This window comes from Saccopteryx leptura, chromosome 5 (genome assembly GCF_036850995.1).
Source record: "Saccopteryx leptura isolate mSacLep1 chromosome 5, mSacLep1_pri_phased_curated, whole genome shotgun sequence".
NCBI classification, from domain to species: domain Eukaryota; kingdom Metazoa; phylum Chordata; class Mammalia; order Chiroptera; family Emballonuridae; genus Saccopteryx; species Saccopteryx leptura.
Window position 1 is genome coordinate 3,585,709 of NC_089507.1, and position 27,994 is coordinate 3,613,702.

Genomic DNA, 27,994 nt, shown 5'->3' on the forward strand with positions numbered 1-27,994 from the left:
TGCAGACGCGGGCAGCCTGGGCACAGCTGCGGCCACCTGACCCATGTGCCCAGAGCCTGCGGGAGCGGCGTCTGCAGGGACAAGGGCAGCAGCAGCACAGATCCCGACCGCGCTGGCCAGAGCTCATTAGACATTTCATCTGAAGAGAGGCCTTGACACCCCTGGTGGTGCAGAAAGCACGTACATAGCTGAGATGTGAGACTTCCTGGGGACAGTGACAGCCGGAGAGCCCTGTCTCCAGATGGCTGATGTGTGCAGGGCGCCCACCCAGCTCCTGCAAGTAGGGGCGCTTGTGTGGTAGTTACGCGGGCGGCACTTACAAAGAACCGCAGCAACAGCCGCCAGGCCTCCGTGCCAGCAGTGTGCCAAACCCACGGACAGGGACCTCCCGTTGGGTGACCGGTCGCCCCCCCACAGGGGTCGCCCTGCTGTGGTTGTGGACCCCAGTCCTGCCTCTGGTACCTCCAGAAGGGCAGCATCCCACCCGGGCATAGCAGCCGTGCTGAGGAGAACTCAGTCCCCAGCAAGAGGGCAGAGCCTGGAGGGACGGTCGCCCACGACTCCGACAGAAGCTCACGCTCAGGGCTGAAGGCACGAGGCACCGCCGTGATCCCGACTCACTTTAACCTTCCCGAGTCACAACGCTGACACGCAGCCAGGCCGGGGATCCTCACTGCAGGAGCCGGACACAGCTGTCACTTCCCTCAGGGCAGGCAAGGGCTCTATACACGATTGCCAGCGCTGAGCGGGGCCCGCGGGCTGAGTCCGCAAGCCTCCCTTCCCGTACTCGGTACCTGTGCTTCCGAGACGGACTCTACATAAACCACACGGGTCCTAGAAGAGGACGGAGGGTGTCCCTGTGCTCCTAAGGCGAGAGCATCAGGACACCTGCCTGCGCCCGCAAACACCTGGGTCCCTCCACACACGCCCCAGCTCTCCTCCACCGAGAGGGAAAGCTCCCACCCACCTGAGAACAGGACCGGCCCCAGCAGGCAAAGCGACCAGGAGCGTACAGGCAGAGAAAGGGGCGCCCGCCTCAAATGCAGCCCCCCCGTGGCACAGGGCGCTGGCAACATCCGCCTACGCAGCAGCGGGCCCTGCACAGGCTGTAAACTCCCTCGGAGAGGCTGTGCCAGGAGGCCCGTGGGTAAGGAAGTCCACAGGAACGCTGCTCAGGACGCTGTAGAAGCCAGCGCTCCGCGCTGGGAAAGCTGGGAGTCCGTGTCAGGGAGTAACGCAGCTGGGAGAACCAGAGGCCTAGGACGACCCCCTGCAAAGACGTCGGAGTGAAAACCGCCTCCTGAAGTTACGGAAGAGCAGTCCCAGCGCGGCCCCTCCGGGCACGCCGCCCTCCTCTGCATGTGCAGCACGTGGGCATCGACACCCAGCTGCCGGAGTGTCCTGCACAAGCGTCAGAACTGCCCCTCAGCGTGGATGGAAGGGCAGATGCGTCTTCTTGTACATTTCTTTAAAAATGCACTGGTTTCTTGTTTTACGATGAACACTATCATGTTAATAAACACAGTATACACAGGCATTTTTTTCAGAACAAAAAGACTGAGCTTGGTCTACCACCTCGGGACAAAGGCATGGTGTGCTCTGCTCCACAGAGGTCGCAGCTGGGGGGTTGGGGAGGGCTCGTTTCTCAGCAGCCCCGCCCGCTTTCCTGCCCAGCAGAGCAGCACACCTACCTCTGCCCGCCTCTAAGTGACACCTTCACCAGGAACGAGGTGACTGGGACTTCCTGTCTCCACTGATGTGCGTCATTAGAGGGGGCAGGGGGGGTTCTTTGCTATGATAAATAAAGACAATCAACTGCTTTTTAAATTTTTTATTTTGGTGTTAACTCCACAAGAAAACAAAAAATCAGTTATTCCGGTGTACGTGAAATCAGAACAATACGACCACGGGAGAAACCTCAGCCCGGGAATGGAAACGGACATTCAGTGCTACGGATATGCAATGCGCTTCATACCACAGTGCGTCTCAGCGTTTTGCCAACTTTTTAAAGGATGCTTTTTCTTTGTGATCACCCATTCATGAAACTAAAAACCACATTTCGACTCTGCTGCTGAAAGCCTCTGTCTGGCCTTCCGCCACTTCGCCATGAAAACAAATAAATACATAATCCGTCCATCCCCCCATGTACACCCCACCCCCTGTGGAAGGCGCACCACCTTCCCATCGCCACGTTAGGAAGTCTGCACCGCGACCACCTGGAGCCACTCTTGGATCAAAGCAGCTGTCCAAGATCAACTGAGCTGAAGGTGGTGTCGGAATAGATTTGGTCTCTGCTACATAAGCAACGATTTCTAGGACAATCGTCATTGTAGTGATTTTAGGAATTTACAACATCCAATTCTTTTTTGCCTTTGCTGTCAAATTATATTTCAGTGCAGATGCTAATGAATTTTTAGGAAGCTCTGGAAGAAGGAAAAATACATAAAACCATATAAAATCTGTAAATAAATAACAGCAACATAAAATCTTACACACGTGCGCACGCACGCACACACACACAAACCCACTTTAAAGTGTCAAAAAGACGTGTTGTATCAACACAAACCCTGACATGTGGCGAGATCAGACCTAGCAGTGCCTCCGGGTCCTCACAGGGAGGGTGCAGAGGCTGGGTGATGCCACAGCCTTCGGGGGAGTATTCCATGTCATCAACTAAGAAAAAGGCAACAAAACCAATGCTCAAAGCAAACCAGACTTCTCAGCCAGTTCAGCACCCCCCCCGCCCCGGAACTAGTCCGTGTACTGCCCGCCAAAATGAGTGGCGAAGCGGTCCCGTCCACGTTAGACTTTTCTGCTGTTCCTGATGTCAGACATGCTAAACTGATTTCACACATTAAGTTTTTAAAAATAATGAGTTGGTTAAAAAAAAAAGCCACTTATAATGTTCAGGTTTTGCAAGCACCGCTCCTCCCGCTTGCACCTGTGGCACAGCGTGCGAAGCTCGAGCCGGTGGCCACGGGGAGGGCAGTGCGCCCCGAACCTCAGGCCGAGCCGGGAAGGCGAGCCCCAGGAGGCCATCGCACAAGTACGAGAGAAAGCGATACTGCGCCCGCCCCAAGCCGCCACACGGAACTGGCCCAGAACATTCTCTCAGACACAAGAGGAGAGCTAAGCTACACTAAATCACAGCCACGAGCAGCCAGCTGCAGCAGCCCAGGTTTCTCTGGGTGACGGGTGCTCTTACTGCATTTCAAATGTTTATGATTTTGAGTTCTAGGGGTTTCAATCAATGTTGGTTCCAAGAAAATCATAATTTGCGACTAAGATCCTCACCAACTATTCTAAGACTTGCCACACAGAACCCTGAAAGCTGTTTTGCCCTCTCACCTCCCTGTGCCTCATACACTAGCCCACACCCCCAAAACCGTGGCTTCTTCAGTTAGCGTAGTCACAAACCATAGTATCTTCCATGACACTTTAGGGGGAAATCCTAAGAGAAAAAATACAGTATTTGTAAGTCTCTAAAAGCACACCCTGTGGCTGCTACTTGCGAGGCCGGGAGACCTCGCCGATGAAGACCGGCTGAGCCAGCCACGCCCCCTCGCCCGCAGGAAGGCGCCGATCCACTGCGGGACGCCTTTCGGCCCAGTTCCTACAGAACAAAGCCTACGTGTTCCAAAGCTCGCTCTCTGGAGAGCGGAAGTGGTGCGGGCACTGCAACGCTAACAGGTAACAGTGGCCGGACTGCAGTCCGAGGGGAGTGGCCGCAGGGGAGATGCAAGGGGCAGCAGGACTTCCGAGACAAGCACATGCACACCCATTCTTGATTCGACAACACAATCTAGTCTATTTCAAATAGCCAAGAATTTAACAGCTTGGAAAGAAAATCTTCAACAGGACAGCTGTCCTCAACTCTAAAATAAGCAAGAAGAGAAAGATAATTACTGATCAGAATCAGTTGAGAAGAAACCTAAGTTGTTGTTTTAGATTAACAGGCCTCACAGAAGGGTAATTTTCCATCACATTTCATTTTTAGGAAATAATGTGTACTACTCTGCAGGTTTAGAGATGAGTTCGAGAGAAGAGCTGCTCCTCGCCGGGGTCCGCCCAGCCGCCGGCGCCGTCCGAGCCCGTGTCCTCCGAGCCAGAACTGGCGCTGGCGCACCGCGTCCTGCAGGGACCCTGCGGCCCCGCGCTGGGGTTCCTCTCTGCTGTACACCGCGCTTCACAAACAGAAGACACCTGCAGGAGAGGAATGCGTTCAACAGGTCACACGGGCCACATGCCTTTTTATAACTCACTGTTTTCCTGCAGAGTTAAAACATGGTTTACTGTCTAAAAGCAAAGCAACATCCCCCCCCTCCTGGTTTAGAGACAGGTGCTGGGCTGGGATTGGGACAGCGCATGTGACCACACCTTCCCAGGGCTCCCATTCCAAGAGGGAAGACCACCAAACCCCCCAACCAAACCTCCCACGGAGCACGTGGGGCCCGGCAGACAGAGCCCGGGAAGGCCGTGTCTGAGGAGCCGCGCCCACACCTGCACGCTGCAAGCAAGCAACCCGGAACCGCAGCTGAAGCTCGCGGGCCATGCACGGTGCTTTGAGACTGGAGCTCGCCCACTATCTGGTACTGTTCAGGGAAGACTGGTATGAACTGTCCCCTACACACCAGACGGTCAGTGTCTACCGCAGGACACCACATGCAAGTGGCGGCCTCTCCCCAATCAGTAACTAGCATGCTCCCCCACCCACCCCATCATAGTAAATGAACTCAACCCTCCCTCCTCAATAACTAGTAATGTTTCTCCCATCCCCCAAAGGTAGGAGAAAGCCCCCGGTCACAGCAACTAGCAACACTGCTGTCACAGTAACCAATACCCTCGCCCCATCACAGTAACTCACACCCTCCGCCCTCACAGTAACTCACACCCTCCCCGTCACAGTAACTCACCCTCCCCGTCACAGTAACTCACACCCTCCCCGTCACAGTAACTCACACCCTCCCCGTCACAGTAACTCACCCTCCCTGTCACAGTAACTCACCCTCCCCGTCACAGTAACTCACACCCTCCCCGTCACAGTAACTCACACCCTCCCTGTCACAGTAACTCACCCTCCCCGTCACAGTAACTCACCCTCCCCGTCACAGTAACTCACACCCTCCCCGTCACAGTAACTCACACCCTCCCCGTCACAGTAACTCACACCCTCCCCGTCACAGTAACTCACACCCTCCCCCTGTCACAGTAACTCACACCCTCCCCGTCACAGTAACTCACACCCTCCCCGTCACAGTAACTCACTCTCCCGTCACAGTAACTCACACCCTCCGCCCTCACAGTAACTCACACCCTTCCCGTCACAGTAACTCACTCTCCCGTCACAGTAACTCACACCCTTCCCGTCACAGTAACTCACTCTCCCATTACAGTAACTCACACCCTCCGCCCTCACAGTAACTCACACCCTCCCCGTCACAGTAACTCACTCTCCCGTCACAGTAACTCACACCCTCCCCGTCACAGTAACTCACTCTCCCGTTACAGTAACTCACACCCTCCGCCCTCACAGTAACTCACACCCTCCCCGTCACAGTAACTCACTCTCCCGTTACAGTAACTCACACCCTCCCCGTCACAGTAACTCACCCTCCCCGTCACAGTAACTCACACCCTCCCTGTCACAGTAACTCACACCCTCCCTGTCACAGTAACTCACACCCTCCCTGTCACAGTAACTCACACCCTCCCGTCACAGTAACTCACCCTCCCTGTCACAGTAACTCACACCCTCCCCTGTCACAGTAACTCACACCCTCCCCTGTCACAGTAACTCACCCTCCCCGTCACAGTAACTCACACCCTCCCCTGTCACAGTAACTCACACCCTCCCCTGTCACAGTAACTCACACCCTCCCCTGTCACAGTAACTCACACCCTCCCCTGTCACAGTAACTCACACCCTCCCTGTCACAGTAACTCACCCTCCCCTGTCACAGTAACTCACACCCTCCCCGTCACAGTAACTCACACCCTCCCGTCACAGTAACTCACTCTCCCCGTCACAGTAACTCAGCCTCCCCGTCACAGTAACTCACACCCTCCCGTCACAGTAACTCACTCTCCCGTTACAGTAACTCACACCCTCCCCGTCACAGTAACTCACACACCCTCCCTGTCACAGTAACTCACACCCTCCCCGTCACAGTAACTCAGCCTCCCCGTCACAGTAACTCACCCTCCCTGTCACAGTAACTCACAGCCTGCCCGTCACAGTAACTCACAGCCTCCCTGTCACAGTAACTCACCCTCCCCGTCACAGTAACTCACTCTCCCGTCACAGTAACTCACACCCTCCGCCCTCACAGTAACTCACACCCTTCCCGTCACAGTAACTCACTCTCCCGTCACAGTAACTCACACCCTTCCCGTCACAGTAACTCACTCTCCCGTTACAGTAACTCACACCCTCCGCCCTCACAGTAACTCACACCCTCCCCGTCACAGTAACTCACTCTCCCGTTACAGTAACTCACACCCTCCCCGTCACAGTAACTCACCCTCCCTGTCACAGTAACTCACACCCTCCCTGTCACAGTAACTCACACCCTCCCTGTCACAGTAACTCACACCCTCCCGTCACAGTAACTCACCCTCCCTGTCACAGTAACTCACACCCTCCCCTGTCACAGTAACTCACACCCTCCCCTGTCACAGTAACTCACCCTCCCCGTCACAGTAACTCACACCCTCCCCTGTCACAGTAACTCACACCCTCCCCTGTCACAGTAACTCACACCCTCCCCTGTCACAGTAACTCACACCCTCCCCTGTCACAGTAACTCACACCCTCCCCTGTCACAGTAACTCACACCCTCCCCTGTCACAGTAACTCACACCCTCCCCGTCACAGTAACTCACCCTCCCCTGTCACAGTAACTCACACCCTCCCCGTCACAGTAACTCACACCCTCCCGTCACAGTAACTCACTCTCCCCGTCACAGTAACTCAGCCTCCCCGTCACAGTAACTCACACCCTCCCGTCACAGTAACTCACTCTCCCGTTACAGTAACTCACACCCTCCCCGTCACAGTAACTCACACCCTCCCCGTCACAGTAACTCAGCCTCCCCGTCACAGTAACTCACCCTCCCTGTCACAGTAACTCACAGCCTGCCCGTCACAGTAACTCACAGCCTCCCTGTCACAGTAACTCACCCTCCCCGTCACAGTAACTCACACCCTCCCTGTCACAGTAACTCACCCTCCCCGTCACAGTAACTCACACCCTCCCCGTCACAGTAACTCAGCCTCCCCGTCACAGTAACTCACCCTCCCTGTCACAGTAACTCACAGCCTGCCCGTCACAGTAACTCACAGCCTCCCTGTCACAGTAACTCACCCTCCCCGTCACAGTAACTCACCCTCCCTGTCACAGTAACTCACCCTCCCCGTCACAGTAACTCACCCTCCCCGTCACAGTAACTCACCCTCCCTGTCACAGTAACTCACACACCCTCCCCCGTCACAGTAACTCACCCTCCCCGTCACAGTAACTCACACCCTCCCTGTCACAGTAACTCACACCCTCCCCGTCACAGTAACTCACACCCTCCCCTGTCACAGTAACTCACACCCTCCCCTGTCACAGTAACTCACACCCTCCCTGTCACAGTAACTCACCCTCCCTGTCACAGTAACTCACAGCCTCCCTGTCACAGTAACTCACCCTCCCCGTCACAGTAACTCACACCCTCCCCGTCACAGTAACTCACACCCTCCCCGTCACAGTAACTCACTCTCCCGTCACAGTAACTCACACCCTCCCTGTCACAGTAACTCACACACCCTCCCCTGTCACAGTAACTCACCCTCCCTGTCACAGTAACTCACACACCCTCCCTGTCACAGTAACTCACACCCTCCCTGTCACAGTAACTCACACCCTCCCTGTCACAGTAACTCACACACCCTCCCTGTCACAGTAACTCACAGCGTCCCCCTCACAGAACTCACACCCTCCCCGTCACAGTAACTCACACCCTCCCTGTCACAGTAACTCAGCCTCCCTGTCACAGTAACTCACACCCTCCCCTGTCACAGTAACTCACTCTCCCGTTACAGTAACTCACACCCTCCCCGTCACAGTAACTCACTCTCCCGTTACAGTAACTCACACCCTCCCTGTCACAGTAACTCACACCCTCCCCGTCACAGTAACTCACCCTCCGTCACAGTAACTCACACACCCTCCCCGTCACAGTAACTCACACCCTCCCCCGTCACAGTAACTCACACCCTCCCCCGTCACAGTAACTCACACCCTCCCCGTCACAGTAACTCACACCCTCCCCGTCACAGTAACTCACTCTCCCGTTACAGTAACTCACACACCCTCCCTGTCACAGTAACTCACACCCTCCCTGTCACAGTAACTCACTCTCCCGTTACAGTAACTCACACCCTCCCTGTCACAGTAACTCACACCCTCCCCGTCACAGTAACTCACCCTCCGTCACAGTAACTCACACACCCTCCCCGTCACAGTAACTCACACCCTCCCCCGTCACAGTAACTCACACCCTCCCTGTCACAGTAACTCACACCCTCCCCCTGTCACAGTAACTCACTCTCCCGTTACAGTAACTCACACCCTCCCCGTCACAGTAACTCACACACCCTCCCCTGTCACAGTAACTCACCCTCCCCGTCACAGTAACTCACCCTCCCTGTCACAGTAACTCACACACCCTCCCTGTCACAGTAACTCACACCCTCCCCGTCACAGTAACTCACACCCTCCCCGTCACAGTAACTCACCCTCCCGTCACAGTAACTCACCCTCCCTGTCACAGTAACTCACACACCCTCCCTGTCACAGTAACTCACACCCTCCCCGTCACAGTAACTCACCCTCCGTCACAGTAACTCACACACCCTCCCCGTCACAGTAACTCACACCCTCCCCCGTCACAGTAACTCACACCCTCCCCCTGTCACAGTAACTCACCCTCCCTGTCACAGTAACTCACACCCTCCCTGTCACAGTAACTCACCCTCCCGTCACAGTAACTCACACACCCTCCCCTGTCACAGTAACTCACACCCTCCCCGTCACAGTAACTCACCCTCCCTGTCACAGTAACTCACACCCTCCCTGTCACAGTAACTCACACCCTCCCCGTCACAGTAACTCACACACACACACCCCCGTCAAAGTAACTCACACCCTCCCTGTCACAGTAACCAGCACCCCCTCTCCAATGGCAGCACCGTCCCTGCTGAGCGCTGAGCAGGAGCACAGTAAGACCGCCTTACTGAGGGAGGGCACAGAGGGACCCGAGATCAGAGGGCACACGGGACAAAGCACACAGGGTCTCGGCACAGCAGGGAGTCCGGTTCCATCAGGGAAGGCAGAGGCCCTGTGGCTCAGTAAGGCACCAGGTCTGGGTCCGGGTCCGAGGTGAGGCTCCCACCAGCCCAGGTCTGCACTCAGCAGGCACGGGTGGACCCGAGAAACCTGGTTCTGAAGCCTCACGTGTTCCAGGGCCTCTCCCACACGGGGGTAACAGCACTGCCCACCCGTGGCCCTGCTGAGAGGCCCGCACTGGGCAGGCAGCCCGCTCACCCTCTACCTGGCTGTGCCATTAGGGGAGAGACTGAAGAGTGGCAGCAAGCGGAGGAGAAGACCAGGGACAGGCCCGCAGCTGTCCCCAGGGCCAGCGGTGCGCAGGGCGACGGAGGCGGGGCACAGGGACCTGAAAGGGCTGTGGTGGGTGCTCAGGGCCCGCACACAGGCTGCATGTGGAGGGGGGGAGAAAGGATGAATTGTGGGAGGGGACAGCCGCTGAGTGGGGACAGTGGGGCCATGGCAGGGAGTGAAGATGAGCAGCAACACCACACGGCGCTCTGGGAGAGCATTCTCACTCCCCTGCCTGACACTGACGTCACACTGGGAAGAAAAAGCAGTCTGATCCCTCGCCCGCCTGCCTGCCCGCCTAGCTGAGCAGGGCTCCCAGGCCCTGCCACCCGCCCGCCGCCCGCCTGCTCACCAGAGCTCCCGCCATCTGCGTCTGCATCCTCCACAGTGTGCATGGTGCGGGGCACAGAAAGGGCCGCTGGGCTGCACTGGGAAGGGGGGAGAGGGTGCCCACCGCAGGCTGTACGGGGAGGGGAAGCTCAGAGGGTGCCCACCACAGGCTGCACTGGGAAGGGGGGAGAGGGTGCCCACCGCAGGCTGTACGGGGAGGGGAGGCTCAGAGGGTGCCCACCGCAGGCTGTACGGGGAGGGGAGGCTCAGAGGGTGCCCACCACAGGCTGTACGGGGAGGGGAGGCTCAGAGGGTGCCCACCACAGGCTGCACTGGGAAGGGGGGAGAGGGTGCCCACCGCAGGCTGCACTGGGAAGCGGGGAGAGGGTGCCCACCACAGGCTGCACTGGGAAGGGGGGAGAGGGTGCCCACCGCAGGCTGCACTGGGAAGGGGGGAGAGGGTGCCCACCACAGGCTGCACTGGGAAGGGGGGAGAGGGTGCCCACCACAGGCTGCACTGGGAAGGGGGGAGAGGGTGCCCACCGCAGGCTGCACTGGGAAGGGGGGAGAGGGTGCCCACCGCAGGCTGCACTGGGAAGGGGGGAGAGGGTGCCCACCGCAGGCTGCACTGGGAAGGGGGGAGAGGGTGCCCACCGCAGGCTGCACTGGGAAGGGGGGAGAGGGTGCCCACCGCAGGCTGCACTGGGAAGCGGGGAGAGGGTGCCCACCGCAGGCTGCACTGGGAAGGGGGGAGAGGGTGCCCACCACAGGCTGCACTGGGAAGGGGGGAGAGAGTGCCCACCGCAGGCTGCACTGGGAAGGGGGGAGAGGGTGCCCACCACAGGCTGCACTGGGAAGGGGGGAGAGGGTGCCCACCGCAGGCTGCACTGGGAAGGGGGGAGAGGGTGCCCACCGCAGGCTGCACTGGGAAGGGGGGAGAGGGTGCCCACCGCAGGCTGCACTGGGAAGGGGGGAGAGGGTGCCCACCACAGGCTGCACTGGGAAGGGGGGAGAGGGTGCCCACCGCAGGCTGTACGGGGAGGGGGGAGAGGGTGCCCACCGCAGGCTGCACTGGGAAGGGGGGAGAGGGTGCCCACCACAGGCTGCACTGGGAAGGGGGGAGAGGGTGCCCACCGCAGGCTGCACTGGGAAGGGGGGAGAGAGTGCCCACCACAGGCTGCACTGGGAAGGGGGGAGAGAGTGCCCACCGCAGGCTGCACTGGGAAGGGGGGAGAGGGTGCCCACCGCAGGCTGTACGGGGAGGGGAGGCTCCAGCCTGCACGCAGAGACCCCTCTGGCAGCAGTCAGCGGGAGCACAGCCGGCGGGGCGGGAGAGGGAGGGGGAGGAGGAGAGGCGAGGGCCCGGGAAGCCTGTGAGGTTGAGGTGGGAGGCGACAGAACAAGCAAAGGTCCACAGGGCACAAGGTCAGGCCCCTGGAGCTGCGTGATGGCGGGCAGCGCGCAGGACTCCCAGGTTTCAGCTTGAGTGATGGGGCGGGGTGGCCATCTGTAAGTTAACAGTAAGGAGCAGGACAGTGCACTTACCCTATTAAAATCTAACAGACGCTCTTCATTACTGGGTTTGTCTTTAGCATCGGGACACTCTTCTATACCATTCTCTCCCTTGGCATTTGTAAAACATTCTTAATCATTTTGAATGGAGAAGGGAAAAAAGGGAAGGGGAAATTCCATTAAGACACAGTTATGAAACATACATTCTTGTTTCACTCTCAGCTGAAAGATCAGTTAGGTCTACCAACCCTCGGGAGATTTCAAGTACTACTAAGTAGCCAGCGGGGTGTAGGAGGAAATCACTAGACCAATTTAAAATCCTTCCAACAGACTGAGTTTTTAAAAAACTAGGCCAGCATAACCATATATTCCTGTTACCCTACATGACACACTCGTTCAATACACAGTCACACCTCACTTCACTGCGCTTCAAACTTAAATTCAAGTGAACTGAAAGCAAGACCCTCCACCAGTGGGGGTGGAGGGCCTGGGTGAAGCTGCAGTACCTCTGAGGTGCGTCTGTGTCCACACCCAGTGTGACAGGCCCTGGGGACACAGGCTGAAGACTGACAGGCCGGAGCTCCCAGAGGGCATGCTGCACAGAGGGCGAGATGGTGCATGGTGTGTACACTCCCATCACAAACAAACAAGGGGACTCAAGACAGGAGGGCGTGTAGTGAGAGAACAGAATGGGGCAGCATCCTCAACAACATACTAACGACACACCTTTCACCTAGATGAGGGCAGAGAACGAGGGCGGTGGTGTGGTGGGTAAGCGGCCCACCCCACAGAGGGGGCGAACGGGGACCTCGGCTGACCCTGGAAGGAATCAAGTGTCCACTGGCTCTCAACCTTGGTTGCACTCCAGCCACTCGGGAACTGGAAGGGGGTCTGCAAGCCCAGCCCCCGCGTGAGACTAACTGAACTGGTCTAGGAAGAGTCTAGGTATCTGCATTTTCTAAAAAGCTCCCAGGTACTTCTCTTTCCCCCCAGTTTTCAATACATATGTTTACTTTATGTTAAAGTGACAGCTGACTCTTTGCCCAGGGATCTGGAGGCACAGCCAGGCTGAGAACCCTCGGGCTCCATCTACTCCAGGGGTCGGGAACCTTTTTGGCTGAGAGAGCCATGAACACTACATATTTTAAAATGTAATTCCGTGAGAGCCATACAACGACCCGTGTACGTTACACATTATCCGATAAAAATTTGGTGTTGTCCGGGAGGACAGCTGTGATTGGCTCCAGCCACCCGCAACCATGAACATGAGTGGTAGGAAATGAATGGATTGTAATACATGAGAATGTTTTATATTTTTAACGTTATTATTTTTTTTTATTAAAGATTTGTCTGCGAGCCAGATGCAGCCATCAAAAGAGCCACATCTGGCTCGCATGCCATAGGTTCCCGGCCGACCCCTGGTCTAGACCAGCCTATTGGCCATCGGGGCGGCGCAGACTGAAGCCCTTGGGCAGGCCGCTGCCTGCACCCTGTCGTTGCTCCCCTTTCCCGGGTGGTCAGTGAGATGGTGTGCTGCCCGACAGAGAGCAGAGAAGACAGGCCGGCGCCGTGACTGCTGGGCCGAGGGAAGGCCTCTCACCCAGGCCACACGGCCACACTGGACACGCCAGAACCCGTCATCGTCTTTGCTTCAGGTCCTTCCAGTTACCAGTCTAGGTGCACGAGAACAGCCAGCTCCGAGGCTCTGGGAGAGACAGACGTCAGGTGAGCCCTGGTCATGCTCCTCACGCCATCACTGGGCAAATGGACGGAACCTAGGAGCTCAGTCCCCTCAGCTCTAACACAGGCCCACCACGTGCCCGCAGATTCCTGCACAAGTGTGAAAACGTGACGTGTGTGCCACCCCAAGGACAGTGCTGGCACACTCGGTGCCCCTGGGCATGGGGGCTGGGTGCTCTGGGACAGCGGGGTAAACACCACGTGCTCGAATGGGGCAGGACACCCTGTTCACCCACGCTAGGCGGCCACCTCCTCCTGGCTGGCCTGGCCCGGCTCCCACCACCCCCACGCCCCCCTGCTGGGGCAGCACTGGCACTAGGCTAGGTGAGGCTGGGAAGGGGGAGTTCTCTCTGACCAGGACACGCCCCCGGGCTCTGGGTCCTCCCAGCCCCTGCCCCTTCACGTCCTCCTCCTGCTCTGGGAAGTCTCTGTGTGCAAAGGGGCCGTGACACCACAGGCAGCAGGACAGGACTCTGCCTGACGGTCAGTGTGTTCATACCCCTCGTGCTGACAGCTGCCACGTGTGGATGAGGACGCTGTGTCAGGCCTGTTCTAGGCACTTCACTCCGCACAGCTATCCTCCCAGGGAGGCCTAGCTACAGCCTGTTTTCAAAGACAGACCACAGAGGCCCACCAGTAGGGAACAGAAGCGCTGAATTCCCACTCAGTTTTGTCTCCTGAGCCCTTAACTGTTATCTGCACTGTCTTCCTATAGGGCTCTCCCTTTAATGCTAGAATAATGCACACACTTCCAACGAGTGCAGAGGGAGTGCACGAGCCCGAGACCTCCACGCCGGACAGATCCCCGCACCACAGCCTGCAAGGCCCTGTGGGTCTGGCTCCCTGCTGCCTGGCTGACTGCCTCCCTCACTGCACTCCTACCCGGTCCCCCCCTTCGCCGGGCATGCGGGGGTCCAGCCAATGCGCTCCTGCTCCAGCAGGGATCCCCACTCCCACATGGTGTGCACCCTTATTTCCCCAAGGCCCTACTCAAACGTCAGCTAATCAGGACAGCAGGAACTCTGTTACCTCTGCATCCCCGGGGCCTAGAACAGTGCCTGGCACGGGCGGGCAAGAAATACTTGCTGAACGAATACACCTATAGGTGTCTGGCGAGGCGGCAGGTGGCAGCGTGCAGGTGGGCTGACCTCCGCCTCCTGCCCAGTGTAAACTGGACGACCCTGCCCTTTCCCCGGTCAGCCCAGACGTGCACATGCTCGTTGTTAATCATTAGCAACAGCAGAAGCTTCAGGAGCTGAGACCGGCTGAGCAGGTGAGGGGCTGCCTGCCTCCCTGGCTGGCCCCCTGGAGTGACAAGAGAGAAAGAACGATTCTTCTATTGTAACACCACAAGGCAGCTGCGCAGGGATTTAACTCATGCTGCGAGGTCAAGGTCATTCAAAGCCCTGGCTACTGTTATTTATCCACCAAGAGCTTGTCTGTATGCCACTTCACACACAGGAAAAGCGCCCACCAAGGGACCGCACGGAAGCCAAGGGCCTAGGACTGAGAGCTGGACCTGATTCTTCACTAATGACAGGAAACTGGACCGGGGCTGCCAAGGCCAGTCAGGACACACACACAGCATGGACTCACGTGGCTGGAAGTCACCCCCAGCCTCACAGACACTGGTCCTGCTTGAAGTCCCCGGCGCTGCCCGCTGCCCGTCCTCTCTCCCGCCTGGCCCTTCTCAGGAGGCCCTGCTGCCCTGCTCTGGGGCCCCGGCCCTCCAATCTGCTCTCCTGTGAGCTGCGCCTGCACCCTAACGCTTATCAGGACAGAGAGGAGTCGAGGCAGGTGTGTGCCCGTCACCCAAGCGTCTCCCTGGGTACCACGTGCAGACAGCTGCTGCAGGCGGCAGAGCCCCTGAACCACAGGACAGCTGGACTCAGGCCGGAGCTCAGCGACGAATGCACGATTCTGGGCAAATCTCTAGACCTGAGAATTCACTCGGCCACCTGAAAACCAGGGCAACATCACACAGGCTTGTGGGCGCCACGTAACACAGGAGGGACAGTGAGGGCATCTTGCAGACATTACGGGTAACCCAGACACGAGCTGGTGGCGGGGAGCAGGCCTTGACTGAAGGCCGTGAACGAGACAAAGACACTTCACACGAAGCCCCTGCTCTCTGCTCCCTTTATGACCCTACAGAGCTTTGGGAGGAAGAAAGGCCGGGTCTGGCAGGCCATTTCTGTGCCCATAGCACGGAGAGAAACAAAGGGTGCAGCGTCCCCTCCCCCGTCGGCGGCAGCCAGGCTGCAAGGGCAGGCAGGCCTGGTGCCCAAGTGCCTGGGCGGACGCGGCTTCCCGGGCAGGGAGTGACGGCGCTGTGTCCACGTCAGTTAGACTGGCTGGGGAGACAGGACGTGACCATGGAAACACGAGCAGACGATTTACAGTCCCTCAGCCCTCAGACCAGCTCAACCTCGTGGCTGCTGGTCCGTTGACATCGCCTCCTCAAGCGTCCACTTCTTCTAAAATGTCAACCGCGGCATTCTCCAGTGTCTCGGGGAGTGCCCCTGGAGGCCCGCAGACGAGGTCATCTTCCCCAGACCTCCTGGGCCGGCTCCCCAGCTTCCCGCCACGCGCTCCTCACAGAGGTCACTCCACAAACTCTTAATGGGGCAGGGACCCTGGACAGGGCGGCAGACAGCGGGGCTCCTCTGTGCTCCCCCGTCCTTCACCCTGCCCGTGCCCGGACCCCGAGACCACTGCAGAGCAGGGACCCTGGACAGGGCGGCAGACAGCGGGGCTCCTCTGTGCTCCCCCGTCCTTCACCCCACCCATGCCCGGACCCCGAGACCACTGCAGAGCAGGGACCCCTGACAGGGCAGCAGACAGTGGGGCTCCTCCATGCTCCCCCGTCCTTCACCCCGCCCGTGCCCGGCACCCCGAGACCACTGCAAAGCAGGGACCCTGGACAGGGCGGCAGACAGCGGGGCTCCTCTGTGCTCCCCCGTCCTTCACCCCGCCCGTGCCCGGCACCCCGAGACCACTGCAGAGCAGGGACCCTGGACAGGGCGGCAGACAGCGGGGCTCCTCTGTGCTCCCCCGTCCTTCACCCCGCCCGTGCCCGGCACCCCGAGACCACTGCAGAGCAGGGACCCTGGACAGGGCGGCAGACAGCGGGGCTCCTCCATGCTCCCCCGTCCTTCACCCCGCCCGTGCCCGGCACCCCGAGACCACTGCAGAGCCCAGGGCTCCCGCGGGCGCCCTCCGTCTGTCCACGCCACCTCTGCTCTGCCGCTGGGACCGTTCTAGAACACACCTGACACTCCGTTTGAAACCCTTCGCGCGGCCTCCCCGCCTGCGCGTTCCTCTCCTGACTGGGCAGACCCACACCTCCTGACGAGCTCCTCTCCTGCCTGTCTTTCTGGGCTCAGCAACAAGGCAGCCGGCCCGGGGACGCTGTTCCCTCAGCCTGCCTCTGCCACCTGGCCTCTGTGCAGCATGCCCTTCCTGCGCCCTGCCCACCCCCACCCCACCCCCGCGTCCCTGCCCCCACGGCCCCCTGGGAGCTGGCCTGCGCCCCTTCACACAGAGAGGCCGCACAGCAGTCACACGTGTCCACGTCTTCCCTCCACAGCAGGGGCCGGCTCTCGCTCGCTGTGTCCCCAGTGCCTGACAGAGGCTAGCCACACGGAAACTTCTGGGTCAGTGTGTTTCTGGACTGGTATTCACAGCAAAGGAGGAAGGACTGCTCTTAACGACTCAGAAACCCGGGAGCTGCGACCAGCCTCCTTACCTTCGCACTCCGACGCAGGAAAGAGAGGGGAGTACAAGGCCTTCTCCCACCAGCTCTGCTTCTCTTGACTTCCACTCACTCCTTGTACCTCAGTGTTCAGGACGGAAAACTGTTCAGATCAAACCAAATACAGAAGAGGTTTACAAACTTTCAGGATGAAAGAAAAATTCAAGCATTTAGTATGGACTACAAACTCAGGGTTTTAAATTGATGAGGTTTTTTTTGTTTTGTTTTCTACTGTTCCAGATAAGGTGAATAAAAAAAGCCAGTGTTCACAGCATACAAAAGGAGTTTTTCTTAAGAAGCACTTATATTAGAAGTGGAATGAAAATCTTAAAAGAAAACACAACAAAATCCTTATAAGGTAAAAAACATATCAGGAAATACCCCCTTGCCCCCAAGTAAGACAAATTTCTAGATTTGGGGAGCACAGAGAGATGAGGACAGTCCCGTCCTTGCTGGCGTAGGGGCTGTAAGGAAAACAGGGAGGGCCCTCTTCCTCACACACCCACCAGGCTCAAGGGAGTCAAGAAAGCAGACACGAGACAGAAGGGAGTTTGACAGGCAGTTATTGGCCTAAATGTGTTTATAAAGGAACTATCGGTTTCAGTGAGAAAGAGAAGCAAGTTGGATGGACTGAAACCCAATCATCACGCTGAGAGCAATCGAGGTTCAGACAGACACAGCCTTCAGCACGGGAGGAGGAGGGACTCCTGAGCAGGAGACGCCCACTCTGCACCCCCAGGCCCTGGCAGAAGGGCGCCCGGGCCAAGAAGGGGGACCCACATCTGACCAGGCTCCGCCCTTCACTAGTGGAACTCTCAAGCCCTGGCCAGATCCGGCCCACCTGCCTGGGCAGTGCAGCCTGGACGCAGGGTGGCCCGTGGTCAAGAGACAGCAGCTGCCATCCGTGGTCAAGGAGTGTCCTTGCGAGTGGTGACCACACAGAAGACTCGCGGCCAGCTGGGGTCACCACTCGCCCCCTGGCATGCTGGTGCTCAGGCCATCCTCCCCCAGACCCCTCCTTCACTGGGTCTGACAGGCGCCCCACAGTCCCCGACACGCCTGACAGATGTCTGCTCAGGGACAACCCTGTGACACACATCTTCACTGTTTCGGAAGACATTTCATCAGTGTTCAGATTTAAGATCTGAACTGTTTTAGCAAGTAATAATCATCAATTCTCTAACAGGATTTTGTTACTCTCTTATTTTATGGGTTTAAGACTTTGATTCAGCAATTGTGTTTTTTATTTAACCAAATGGGAAACACACTTCAAATTTTCATTTTTGCTTAAAGTAACTTTGTCCTGTCTACCCGGAGTGGTCTGTCAGCCACCAGTATTTTCTCTGGCAGTTTATTCTGACAATAAAAATGAGTACTGTGGTTAGATAAACAGAAGCCACGGCCTACAGAACTGTCACAGCTAGACTGGCTGGAAACGAGGCCAGTGACACAGTCTGCAGCTGGTCCAAGATGGCTCACTGCACCTGCTTGTAGCTCAGGGCACCGAGAGACCTTCCCAGGATGGCCTCATCTCTCCCAACGTGTCCCTATTCGATGTGACAACTCAGTGCTGCTCAGGGGCAACACGGAAGGCTCCCTGACAGACAGACCCCCTCCACACCCCACGGCTCCCTGACAGACCCCCTCCACACCCCATGGCTCCCTGACAGACCCCCTCCACACCCCACGGCTCCCTGACAGACAGACCCCTCCACACCCCACGGCTCCCTGACAGACAGACCCCTCCACACCCCACGGCTCCCTGACAGACCCCTCCACACCCCACGGCTCCCTGACAGACAGACCCCTCCACACCCCACGGCTCCCTGACAGACAGACCCCTCCACACCCCATGGCTCCCTGACAGACAGACCCCTCCACACCCCACGGCTCCCTGACAGACAGACCCCCTCCACACCCCACGGCTCCCTGACAGACAGACCCCTCCACACCCCACGGCTCCCTGACAGACAGACCCCTCCACACCCCACGGCTCCCTGACAGACCCCTCCACACCCCACGGCTCCCTGACAGACCCCTCCACACCCCACGGCTCCCTGACAGACCCCTCCACACCCCACGGCTCCCTGACAGACAGACCCCTCCACACCCCACGGCTCCCTGACAGACCCCTCCACACCCCACGGCTCCCTGACAGACAGACCCCTCCACACCCCACGGCTCCCTGACAGACAGACCCCCTCCACACCCCACGGCTCCCTGACAGACCCCTCCACACCCCACGGCTCCCTGACAGACCCCTCCACACCCCACGGCTCCCTGACAGACCCCTCCACACCCCACGGCTCCCTGACAGACAGACCCCTCCACACCCCACGGCTCCCTGACAGACAGACCCCTCCACACCCCATGGCTCCCTGACAGACAGACCCCTCCACACCCCATGGCTCCCTGACAGACAGACCCCTCCACACCCCATGGCTCCCTGACAGACAGACCCCTCCACACCCCATGGCTCCCTGACAGACAGACCCCTCCACACCCCACGGCTCCCTGACAGACAGACCCCTCCACACCCCATGGCTCCCTGACAGACAGACCCCTCCACACCCCACGGCTCCCTGACAGACAGACCCCCTCCACACCCCATGGCACAACCAAAGAAAGAAACCAGGGGAAACCAGAGCCTAGTGGAGAAGAAATGTCCTGGCCGGTTGCGAAAGGGATGGTGCTGTATCTGTGAGCGCAGTTATGCTGGAGTCCTCCAGTGAGGCTGTGAGAACGGGGAGAACGAGGGAGGGAGCAGTGACCGGGCAGGGCAGCAGGAGGCCGGGAAAGCAGGCTGAGGGGTCAAGGCAGCCAAGGGGCTGCATCAGCAGGAAGGAAGGCGGCTCAGCAGGACGGGAAGCGGAGGTGAGCCTGTAAGGGCAGGGACCACGTCTCATTTATCTTTGTGCCTCCAAGTCCAGGGCCTGGCACCACAGGGACTCCAGGTCTGCGGCCCCCCGGAACTAAGCTCCCACCTGGACCAGAGCTCCCGAGGAGCAAGCACCCCGTTCCCTCTCCTGCTGAAACCCCCACAGCGCCTGCCGGCTTCCGTGTCCTGCACACGGGGTCAGTTTCCACGTCAGGGCCTGTCTTGTCTTCTGCTGCACACAGTCAATGAACATACATTATTTTTTATGCTGTTTTGTCTCCTGATTTTTTTTTGTTTTTGTTAAAATATAGTCTGCAAAATAGTATTTGTCTCAGATGTACAACATAGTTATTCAACATTTATAAACTCAAGGAAGCAATCATCAGAATAAGTCTAGCGACCACGCGACCCTGTCAGGGTTATCAGCATGAACTATATTACCGCTGCCATGTGAACATGCATTATTCTATGACTCTTTCCACTTAGCTCTGTACAAGTTTTAGGTTGCACAGTATAGACAGCCATGCTTTGTTTCAATAATGCCTGCTTACTGTACTAATTTGACTTCTGGCCTGGCTGAGAATAAAAAGAATGAGGAGAACAGAGGAAAAACAAGAGACTGCAACCTTGAGCGAGACTAGGCACAGCCCTGCCAGGGGGCACCTGTTCCCTGCAGATGGCTCACGGCTCGCTATCTGCAGGCCTGCGCTGAGATCGCCGACCCAGGAGGCTGCCCAGACGCCAGACCGATGGTGGCCAACTCCCACAAGCACCCTCGTCGCCCACACCCGTACCCAGTGCCATGTCCCCCCATGACACTGCATCCTGGCGGACCACAGAACCCGGTGCTCCTTCCCCCTACGGCACCGCATCCTGGCAGACCACAGGACCCGGTGCTCCTGGCGGACCACAGAACTCGGTGCTCCTTCCCCCTACGCCACCGCGTCCTGGCGGACCACAGGACCCGGTGCTCCTTCCCCCTACGGCACCGCGTCCTGGCGGACCACAGGACCCGGTGCTCCTCCCCCCTACGGCACCGCGTCCTGGCGGACTACAGAACCCGGTGCTCCTGGCGGACCACAGAACCCGGTGCTCCTCCCCCCTACGGCACCGCATCCTGGCGGACACAGAACCCAGTGCTCCTCCCCCCTACGGCACCGCATCCTGGCGGACCACAGAACCCAGTGCTCCTCCCCCCTACGGCACCGCATCCTGGCGGACCACAGAACCCAGTGCTCCTCCCCCCTACGGCACCGCGTCCTGGCGGACCACAGAACCCGGTGCTCCTTCCCCCTACGGCACCGCGTCCTGGCGGACCACAGAACCCGGTGCTCCTTCCCCCTACAGCACCGCGTCCTGGCGGACCACAGAACCCGGTGCTCCTGGTGGAACGCGGAAACCAGTGCTTGTTGGGCGTAAGGCCACAGACGCGGCCCTCTTTGTCTGTTCCTTACACACAGCATCTAGAACAGCACCCGGACATAACAGGCTCTTAATGACTCTTTGGTGAACGAATGGAAAGAAAGAAGAGACATGAACTTAAGCCTGACTAGAAACACTTTTAGCAGCAGCGTGATGCTCAGTGGTTCTCTGAAGAGGGGAGCCAGGAAAAGGCCCCGTATCAGACTGTGCCACGTCCTGCCCCGACATGGAAGGCCATGCTCCGGAACTGACTGCCACAGTCAGCACCGTTGTCTGGGGCACAAAAGGGGAAGAAAACCTTCCAAATGAGTCTTATTCTCTGGGAGAAAAGAGAGGCAATGCAGATGAAGAGATACACGCAGAGAGACCAACAGCAGACAGCACACGGCTGCTTGACGGTTCCCCAACTGACCGGAAGTGCGAAACAGTGCTGAGAACTCGGGTCTGTCCCTTAGCCTGGGGTCTGGGCGGTGCTCCACTCTCTGGATACAGGTCTCTGTGGGCAGTCAGGAGGGTGATGGGGAGCAGCAGGCCTGGTCCCTGGCACGGGGGGGCTGGGTGCCACAGCTCCGGGACAGCCCCACCCCCTCCGCCCATCACGGCTCCCTGACTCCCCCGGCACACTGTCCGCCAGGCAACACAGCCTCTGCTTCCTTCCTGGGCTCCCAAGTGTGAGCCTCTAATCAGCAAGCACATGAACGCAGAACACTTTGCCGCACGCTTAGTACGGACGGCCCCCAGGCACACTCTGCTCAGCCTCAGAAGCCAGGAACTCCTGCCGGCAGCTGTCCGCACGTGAGAAGTCAACTTCAAGCTCTGCACCTTCACTTCTGCTGTTCCGCCTGCCCAATGCGCCCAGTATCCTCTCTGAACCTGCAAAACTCCCTCCTTGACTCTCAGGATCGGGGGCTTGCCTCTGGGCTCCCACGCTATCCTGTGTTCACCTCCACCACGCTGCTAACCGTGGTGCCTAAAATTACGTAAAGGGTAAGGGACTAGCTGGGTAAATCATGGTACATCCACACAATGAAATAGTGTTCCGAAAATAAAAAAGGAAGGGTGATAATAATAAAGTGCCATTTCAATAAGAAAAAATAGGAGGAAATAGATGTCAACATATATTTGCTTATACCTGCAGAAAATATCCTTGGGAGAGACACCAGAGCTCATACTTCTGGCTGATGGTGGGGAGGGGCATCTTCACTGTGCCTGTTCCCTCTTGTGAGGTCTGAACTTGACCGTCGGAATGAATTACCTACTTGAATCGAAATAAATGGTCTGTTTACAAGTTGGTCTTCTGACTAGACCTTCCTTGAGGGCAAGGTCAATGCCTTACTCATCCAGGGCACCCAATGGGTATTTGATAACATGTTTGGTGGCTTGAACTTCTGAAAAAAATCCTAATTCATGCTCCTGGGCACCAACTCTACTGAAGTTCCTACACTGTCAGTCCGCTTGCTTTGACATAGGTAGGCAACGAGTGACCTTTAAAATGGGGCTCCCAGACCACCCTCTGCAAAGATGGTCCTCACTCTGGAGAAGGGCAGAGACCCCAGCAGGGGCTGCCGAAAGGCCAGGCAGTGCGAGAGCGGAGAGGCGCAGATTCTGGTCCCAGCCTGACCCCAAACCGTCCGTCCCTTCAGGCCACTCTCCCCACCTCGCCACACCTCATGCATCTAAGAAGCAAGCTCCACGCTGGCTCTCGACGCTGGCGATGCTGCCAGGACGAGGGGTGACAGTACCGACAACAGCCAGACTGTCGGGCAACCCCACAATGTCCTGAGGACTCTGCTGGCGCCTAAAACTTTCCATGACAACCCAGAATTCTGATAACACATAAATACATCAACATACTAGAAAGCGAAGGAATATGGTAGTGGCATGATGCAGAATCGCACTTCTTCCCTCTTTTTCTTTCTTCCCAATCTGGAGCCAGGTGAGATACAAAGTACACAAAGGAATATTTAAGGATGAAAAGTGGCGCAGTAAACAAACAGACAAAGGCTAGCAACATTGTTTTTTTGTTCTCAGCAAGTTAAGAATTCAGAGTTTCAGGGCGATTCAACTCATGTCTAAGGACTTCCAGGCACGTGATCAGAGCAGTGATTGCTGTGCCTGCGGGCTTCCTACTGTCACATGTGTCCATACCAGGCCCTAACCCACCAAATGAGGAAGGCATGGTCCACACCCGCAAGGAGCTTATAATCTAACAAGAGAAAGCACATAAATGACTCATGAAAAATGGAAAATGCAATTTTAAAAAAGAGGCATGAAATGCATGAAGAATGAAGAGAAGGGAAAAACTTTCCGCTGCAAGGAGGGGAGGAGTGGGGGAGAGGAGAGGAGCCGGGCTGTGTCGGTGGGGGAGGGGCCTGAGGCAGGGTTAGAGGTGCCAGAGGAGGGCAGAGTGCGCTGGAGGCCGGATGGGAGGGCGGGGGCCCTCGTCTGCTCTGGCCACCGGTGTCCTGACTCCTAACCAACTGTCCCTGGAATACGCTGTTCCTAAAAAGGCCCGGCACTGCTCTATCGAGTAACAGCTGAAAAGGGGGCAGATCACTACTTTCTTGTGAAACAGGTCATATTGCTTTACGTATTATTTCTTGTACAATCAAGTCAACCTCAAACCACTTCTTAGGAATAGTCAAAAGGTACAATGACTCCCATGAACAAAACCACTCCTCTCACTTGTCATACTTCACAGATAGTTCACACAACTTCAGGAATGGGTACTTTGTATAAATTGAGTGTTTGCATAGGTTCTGTAGACGCTGTTTTGTTGTATGTGGATCATGGGTGGATTTTTACATGCACCACAACACATTTTAGAGCGCTCTATACAGATGCAATTGATTTCAACGTTCTGGAGGCTGTCAGACAGACTCGCTGCTTATTCTGAATGAAGAGCAAAGTGCCACCTCCTGGTTCGTCAACTTTGAAAGCTGTAACGCTTATGTACTAGACTTTGCTTTCATCGTAATACATGCATATTCAGACAATACATAAGAATCTTATATCCTGTAATTTATTCTAAAGTGGGTTTTTTTCCTGCAAAACATCTAGTTCAAGTTTATAAAGATCAAGTCCATTTTAAGTCCTTCTGTAAAATTCTAATGATAAATTTTCAGACAGTTAAGCTCACGTCCCAATAATTTAAGACCCTCTCTTTACTTACCTTTCCATGGCTGTTCTTGGATCAAATGCTTTTATCAGATACCAACAACACACAGACACGTACCTCCTCCAGCTGCCCAGGAGAAACGGGATTATCTTCATAAGCAGGGAACTGACAGCCTGCTTTGCAACTGCAAAGATTATTCACTTCTTCCTCACACTGTGCCATTATTTTACAACTGGCCTCTGAGCTTCCTAAGTGGATTTCTGGAGACTCATTCATGCTGCATTCCAAACAGGGACTCGGCTTCCCGGCTGGCAGAGCCCCGGCCGACTCCTCCTGGGAGTCCAGCGACGTCTGGGCGCTCTTCTCCATCCCAGACTTCTTCAACCTGGGCAGGAACTTTCCAGACTCAAGCTCCGACTTTCCATAGTAATGGCCCTCTTTCTCTGCATCTTCTTCCAGGGGCTTGAGGTCTGCCTGCGGGTCTTCAAAGGCACCCACCTGAGGAGGAACGGGAAGACTGGCCTCGTCTTTCTCAGACTCAAACTCCGAGTCGCTTCCTCCTCCCGGGGACAGTTCCGACGCAGAAATGGGGCGGAAGTGAGTCCTAGGAGAGATCCGGATAGCCCTGTACTGCGTTCTGTCAACGCCACAGATCCTGGGGTGAAACACTTCGCTGTCAGAGTCAGAGCAGAGGATTGATTTCGGTTTGAAACCAGGGCTGAAGGAGGCAATCGCTTCGGGTTCAAACGAACATTCTACGTGAAGAACCTGTGAAAACGGGTTGTTTAGGTCGAAGGAAGAGAATGAATATTCAAGTCCAGGGTCTTCGACTTGAAAGTTACCACATGCTCCTAGCAAGTCTTCATGGAAGACAAAAGAAAATCCCTTATTTAATCCGTTCTCCCCACTCTTCGGCTGGTCGTTCTGTTCGAAGGATACGTAGGGTTTCCACAACTGCCTGTGCCCGGGAGCGAAACTGTTTCCCGGGGTCATGAAGACGTCCGTGCCGGCTATGGTCACGACGTCAGAGGCCGCACACTGCAACAAACTTCCTTTTGTGTGGCTGGGCGGCACGACCGCCCATTCCCCGTCGTTGCTGAAGGTTTTCAGTTCTCCATAAACGCCTCCGAGAATGAAGGCGTTCTCCTTCTCCTGGGCTGCGTCCCAAGGTTTCGAGGGCGTGGTGTAATCCCCACCGTCCACCTTGGACAGCTCCCCGGACCCGAAAGCCCTCTTCTCGGGGTTCTCCTTCTGCCCCTCCCACAGGTGGTACTCTGACCGCTGCACAGCCTTGTCTGGCTCCTGGAGGGGCCCCGCCTCCACGTCCACATCCAGGCAGCAGCAATAGTTATTTACATCTGTCGAAAACAACTCATCAGCGACTCTTTCTACTTCTACCATCGCTACAGAACTTCTATCTGCTATCTTTGTCCAAATGTCTTTAATAACCCCTGAGCTGTAGCCATCTCCGCGTGGGCTTTCACGACACGCTTGCGTCGTTTCAAAGGTTTTGTTCTCCATTTTCTGCTCTAGCTGAATACCACAGACAGATTCTAGTTTAGATTTTTTTTTGAAAACTAAAGTAGAGATTTCTCCTAAAGTTCTGTTCTGCTGGCAAGTTTCGTCTTGCAAAAAATCTAGAAGTTCTTCATCTACATAATTTGACGAGACTCTAGGAACTACATAATTAATATCTTCTGTGTTAAACTGTGTGGATTCTTCAAACTGAATATTTAATGTCTCATTGTCCGAACGTGTTTCTTCTGAGTGGGACCACGGACTACAGGTTCTCGTTGAAAGATTAGAACAGTGTTCGTTTTCTTCAAAGGCACTATTTCTGGTCCATATTAACAATCTAGACTGTGTCTTCCCAAGCATATTCACGCTAGAGTCTGTATTTTCACTTCCCAAGTTGAGTGTTTCAAAAGAAAATGGTAAAACAGAATTACTGCATTGCACTTCAAACACGGAAAAACAAGAGTTTATACCAGATCCTTCATTAATATCTGAAAAGAGCTCTTGATTGCCAGCGAGCAAATGCGGGTCGAGCGCCGCGCTGTCTACGAGGGGAGACAGTCTGATTGGGGAGTCTCCCCCAAAACTCTCCCCGTCGGCGTCGCCGGAGCTGGACGAGCAGCACTCCCAGAACTGCGCCAGGTTGCCAAGGTCCTGCAGGAACAGGCCCTCGGCGCCCACAGAGCGGGTCGCATCTGTCCATATTGCACGTTCCCCTTGCAACTCCATTCCATCTAACACTATGCAACATTCTGCCTCAAAATCTGTTTTCTCTTTGCTTTTCTGTCGAATCATATTCAGAATCCGACTTTCTCCTTGCATTGTTTCTGAGGCACCAGGATCCAACATGGATTGATCAATGTCCACTTCATAGAAGTGTGTTAATTCTGAGAGATGAATATCATCTAAGTATTGGTCGTCCTTCGGGAGAGAACAGAGAGAGGTCCCAGTGAGGTCGAGCTCCTCGTTTATAACTGTGGGCATTTCTACAAAGTGGCCATCGATGAAAGTCCCCGCCGCGAGGTATGTTCTGTGAGCGTTACTGCTGCCGAGGCAGAGGCCGTGCAGGGAGTCAGACAGGCCTTCCGCCGCCTCTGCTGCCGGGTCGTGCGCAGCAGGTCTGTTCCGGTAGGTGGTCTCCAGTTTGCTCTTCCTGCTCAAGGGAACGAAGTACTCCGCCAGGGGCTCGGTGTACCACAGGGGCTCCTCCTTGTACTCCGTGTCGTTCCTGCTGTCCAGGTAGAGGTCTCTACCCGCGGTGCCCTCTGCGTCCCTCCGGCCCACCTCCTTCAGCGGCCTCTTGGCCCGTCGGCACAGCTGCCTGCCGGGGCCACCGCTGCCGCCCAGGTGGCCGCTCCTGTCGGCCCTGTCGCCGTGCTTCAGGGCGAGCCTGCTCTGCCCGCCGCGCCCTTTCTTGCTGCGGATTTCTCGTGTCTTGTGTCTCACCTTCACGCACTTCGTGGCTGCTCTCCCTTCCCCCTGGTGGCCGCTGGAACTGGAGCCCGCTTCACTAGAGCCGGACGACCAGGAGCGAGGGCGAGGCTTCCCTTCGGGTCTGTGTCGGATCTGCCTTTTGTACAGGGCGGGCTTTTCTTCCATCGCGCAGTGACTGAACCTGCTCTCCTTCTCGCTTCGGCTTCTGCCCGGGGCCTTCTCCTGCGCAGCGGCGGGCACCTCCCCGCCCCGTCCCCGCGCGGCCTCCCCCTCACTGGCGCAGTCCTTGGGCGAGGACGTGTCTGTGCTGGCCGGCGGGGCGGAGGACGACGAGGAGCTGGAGCAGGAGCCGGCTGCAGGCGTGTTCCACACGGTCACCACCTCCTGCGGGCAGACGGGCTTCTCAGAGAGGGGCGGGAACGCCTCGTAGTACCTGCAAGACAGCGGGAGGGCTCAGAAGCGGCACAGATGCACCCGACACAGGGAGGCGGCATTGCCGACCTCAGAGATGCAATTTCATTCTCACAGTCAACGCTTACGTCACCCATGAGCCATCAGCTTCTCAATAATCGGTGATACAATAAAATAGCCTTTATGTGAAGTCCTACATACCAAGCACTGAGACAAGC

At 56.8% G+C, this 27,994-nt stretch overlaps 1 protein-coding gene across 2 annotated transcripts in view; it reads right to left on the minus strand.

The window, feature by feature from the left end:
* Positions 1–1,816: 1,816 nt before the first annotated feature.
* Positions 1,817–27,994, minus strand: part of KIAA0232 (KIAA0232 ortholog) — a 98,524-nt gene continuing 72,346 nt past the window's right edge. The window contains exons 6-9 of one of the 2 annotated variants that reach the window (XM_066387366.1): positions 24,534–27,798; positions 16,993–17,101; positions 11,538–11,635; positions 1,817–4,203 (exon numbers count right to left, since the gene is read on the minus strand). In XM_066387366.1, the coding sequence (XP_066243463.1) occupies positions 4,024–4,203; positions 11,538–11,635; positions 16,993–17,101; positions 24,534–27,798 (3,652 nt within the window). In that variant the 3' untranslated portion in view covers positions 1,817–4,023. The remainder of the gene's footprint in view (positions 4,204–11,537; positions 11,636–16,992; positions 17,102–24,533; positions 27,799–27,994) is intronic. The other variant, XM_066387367.1, reaches the window with a different exon arrangement.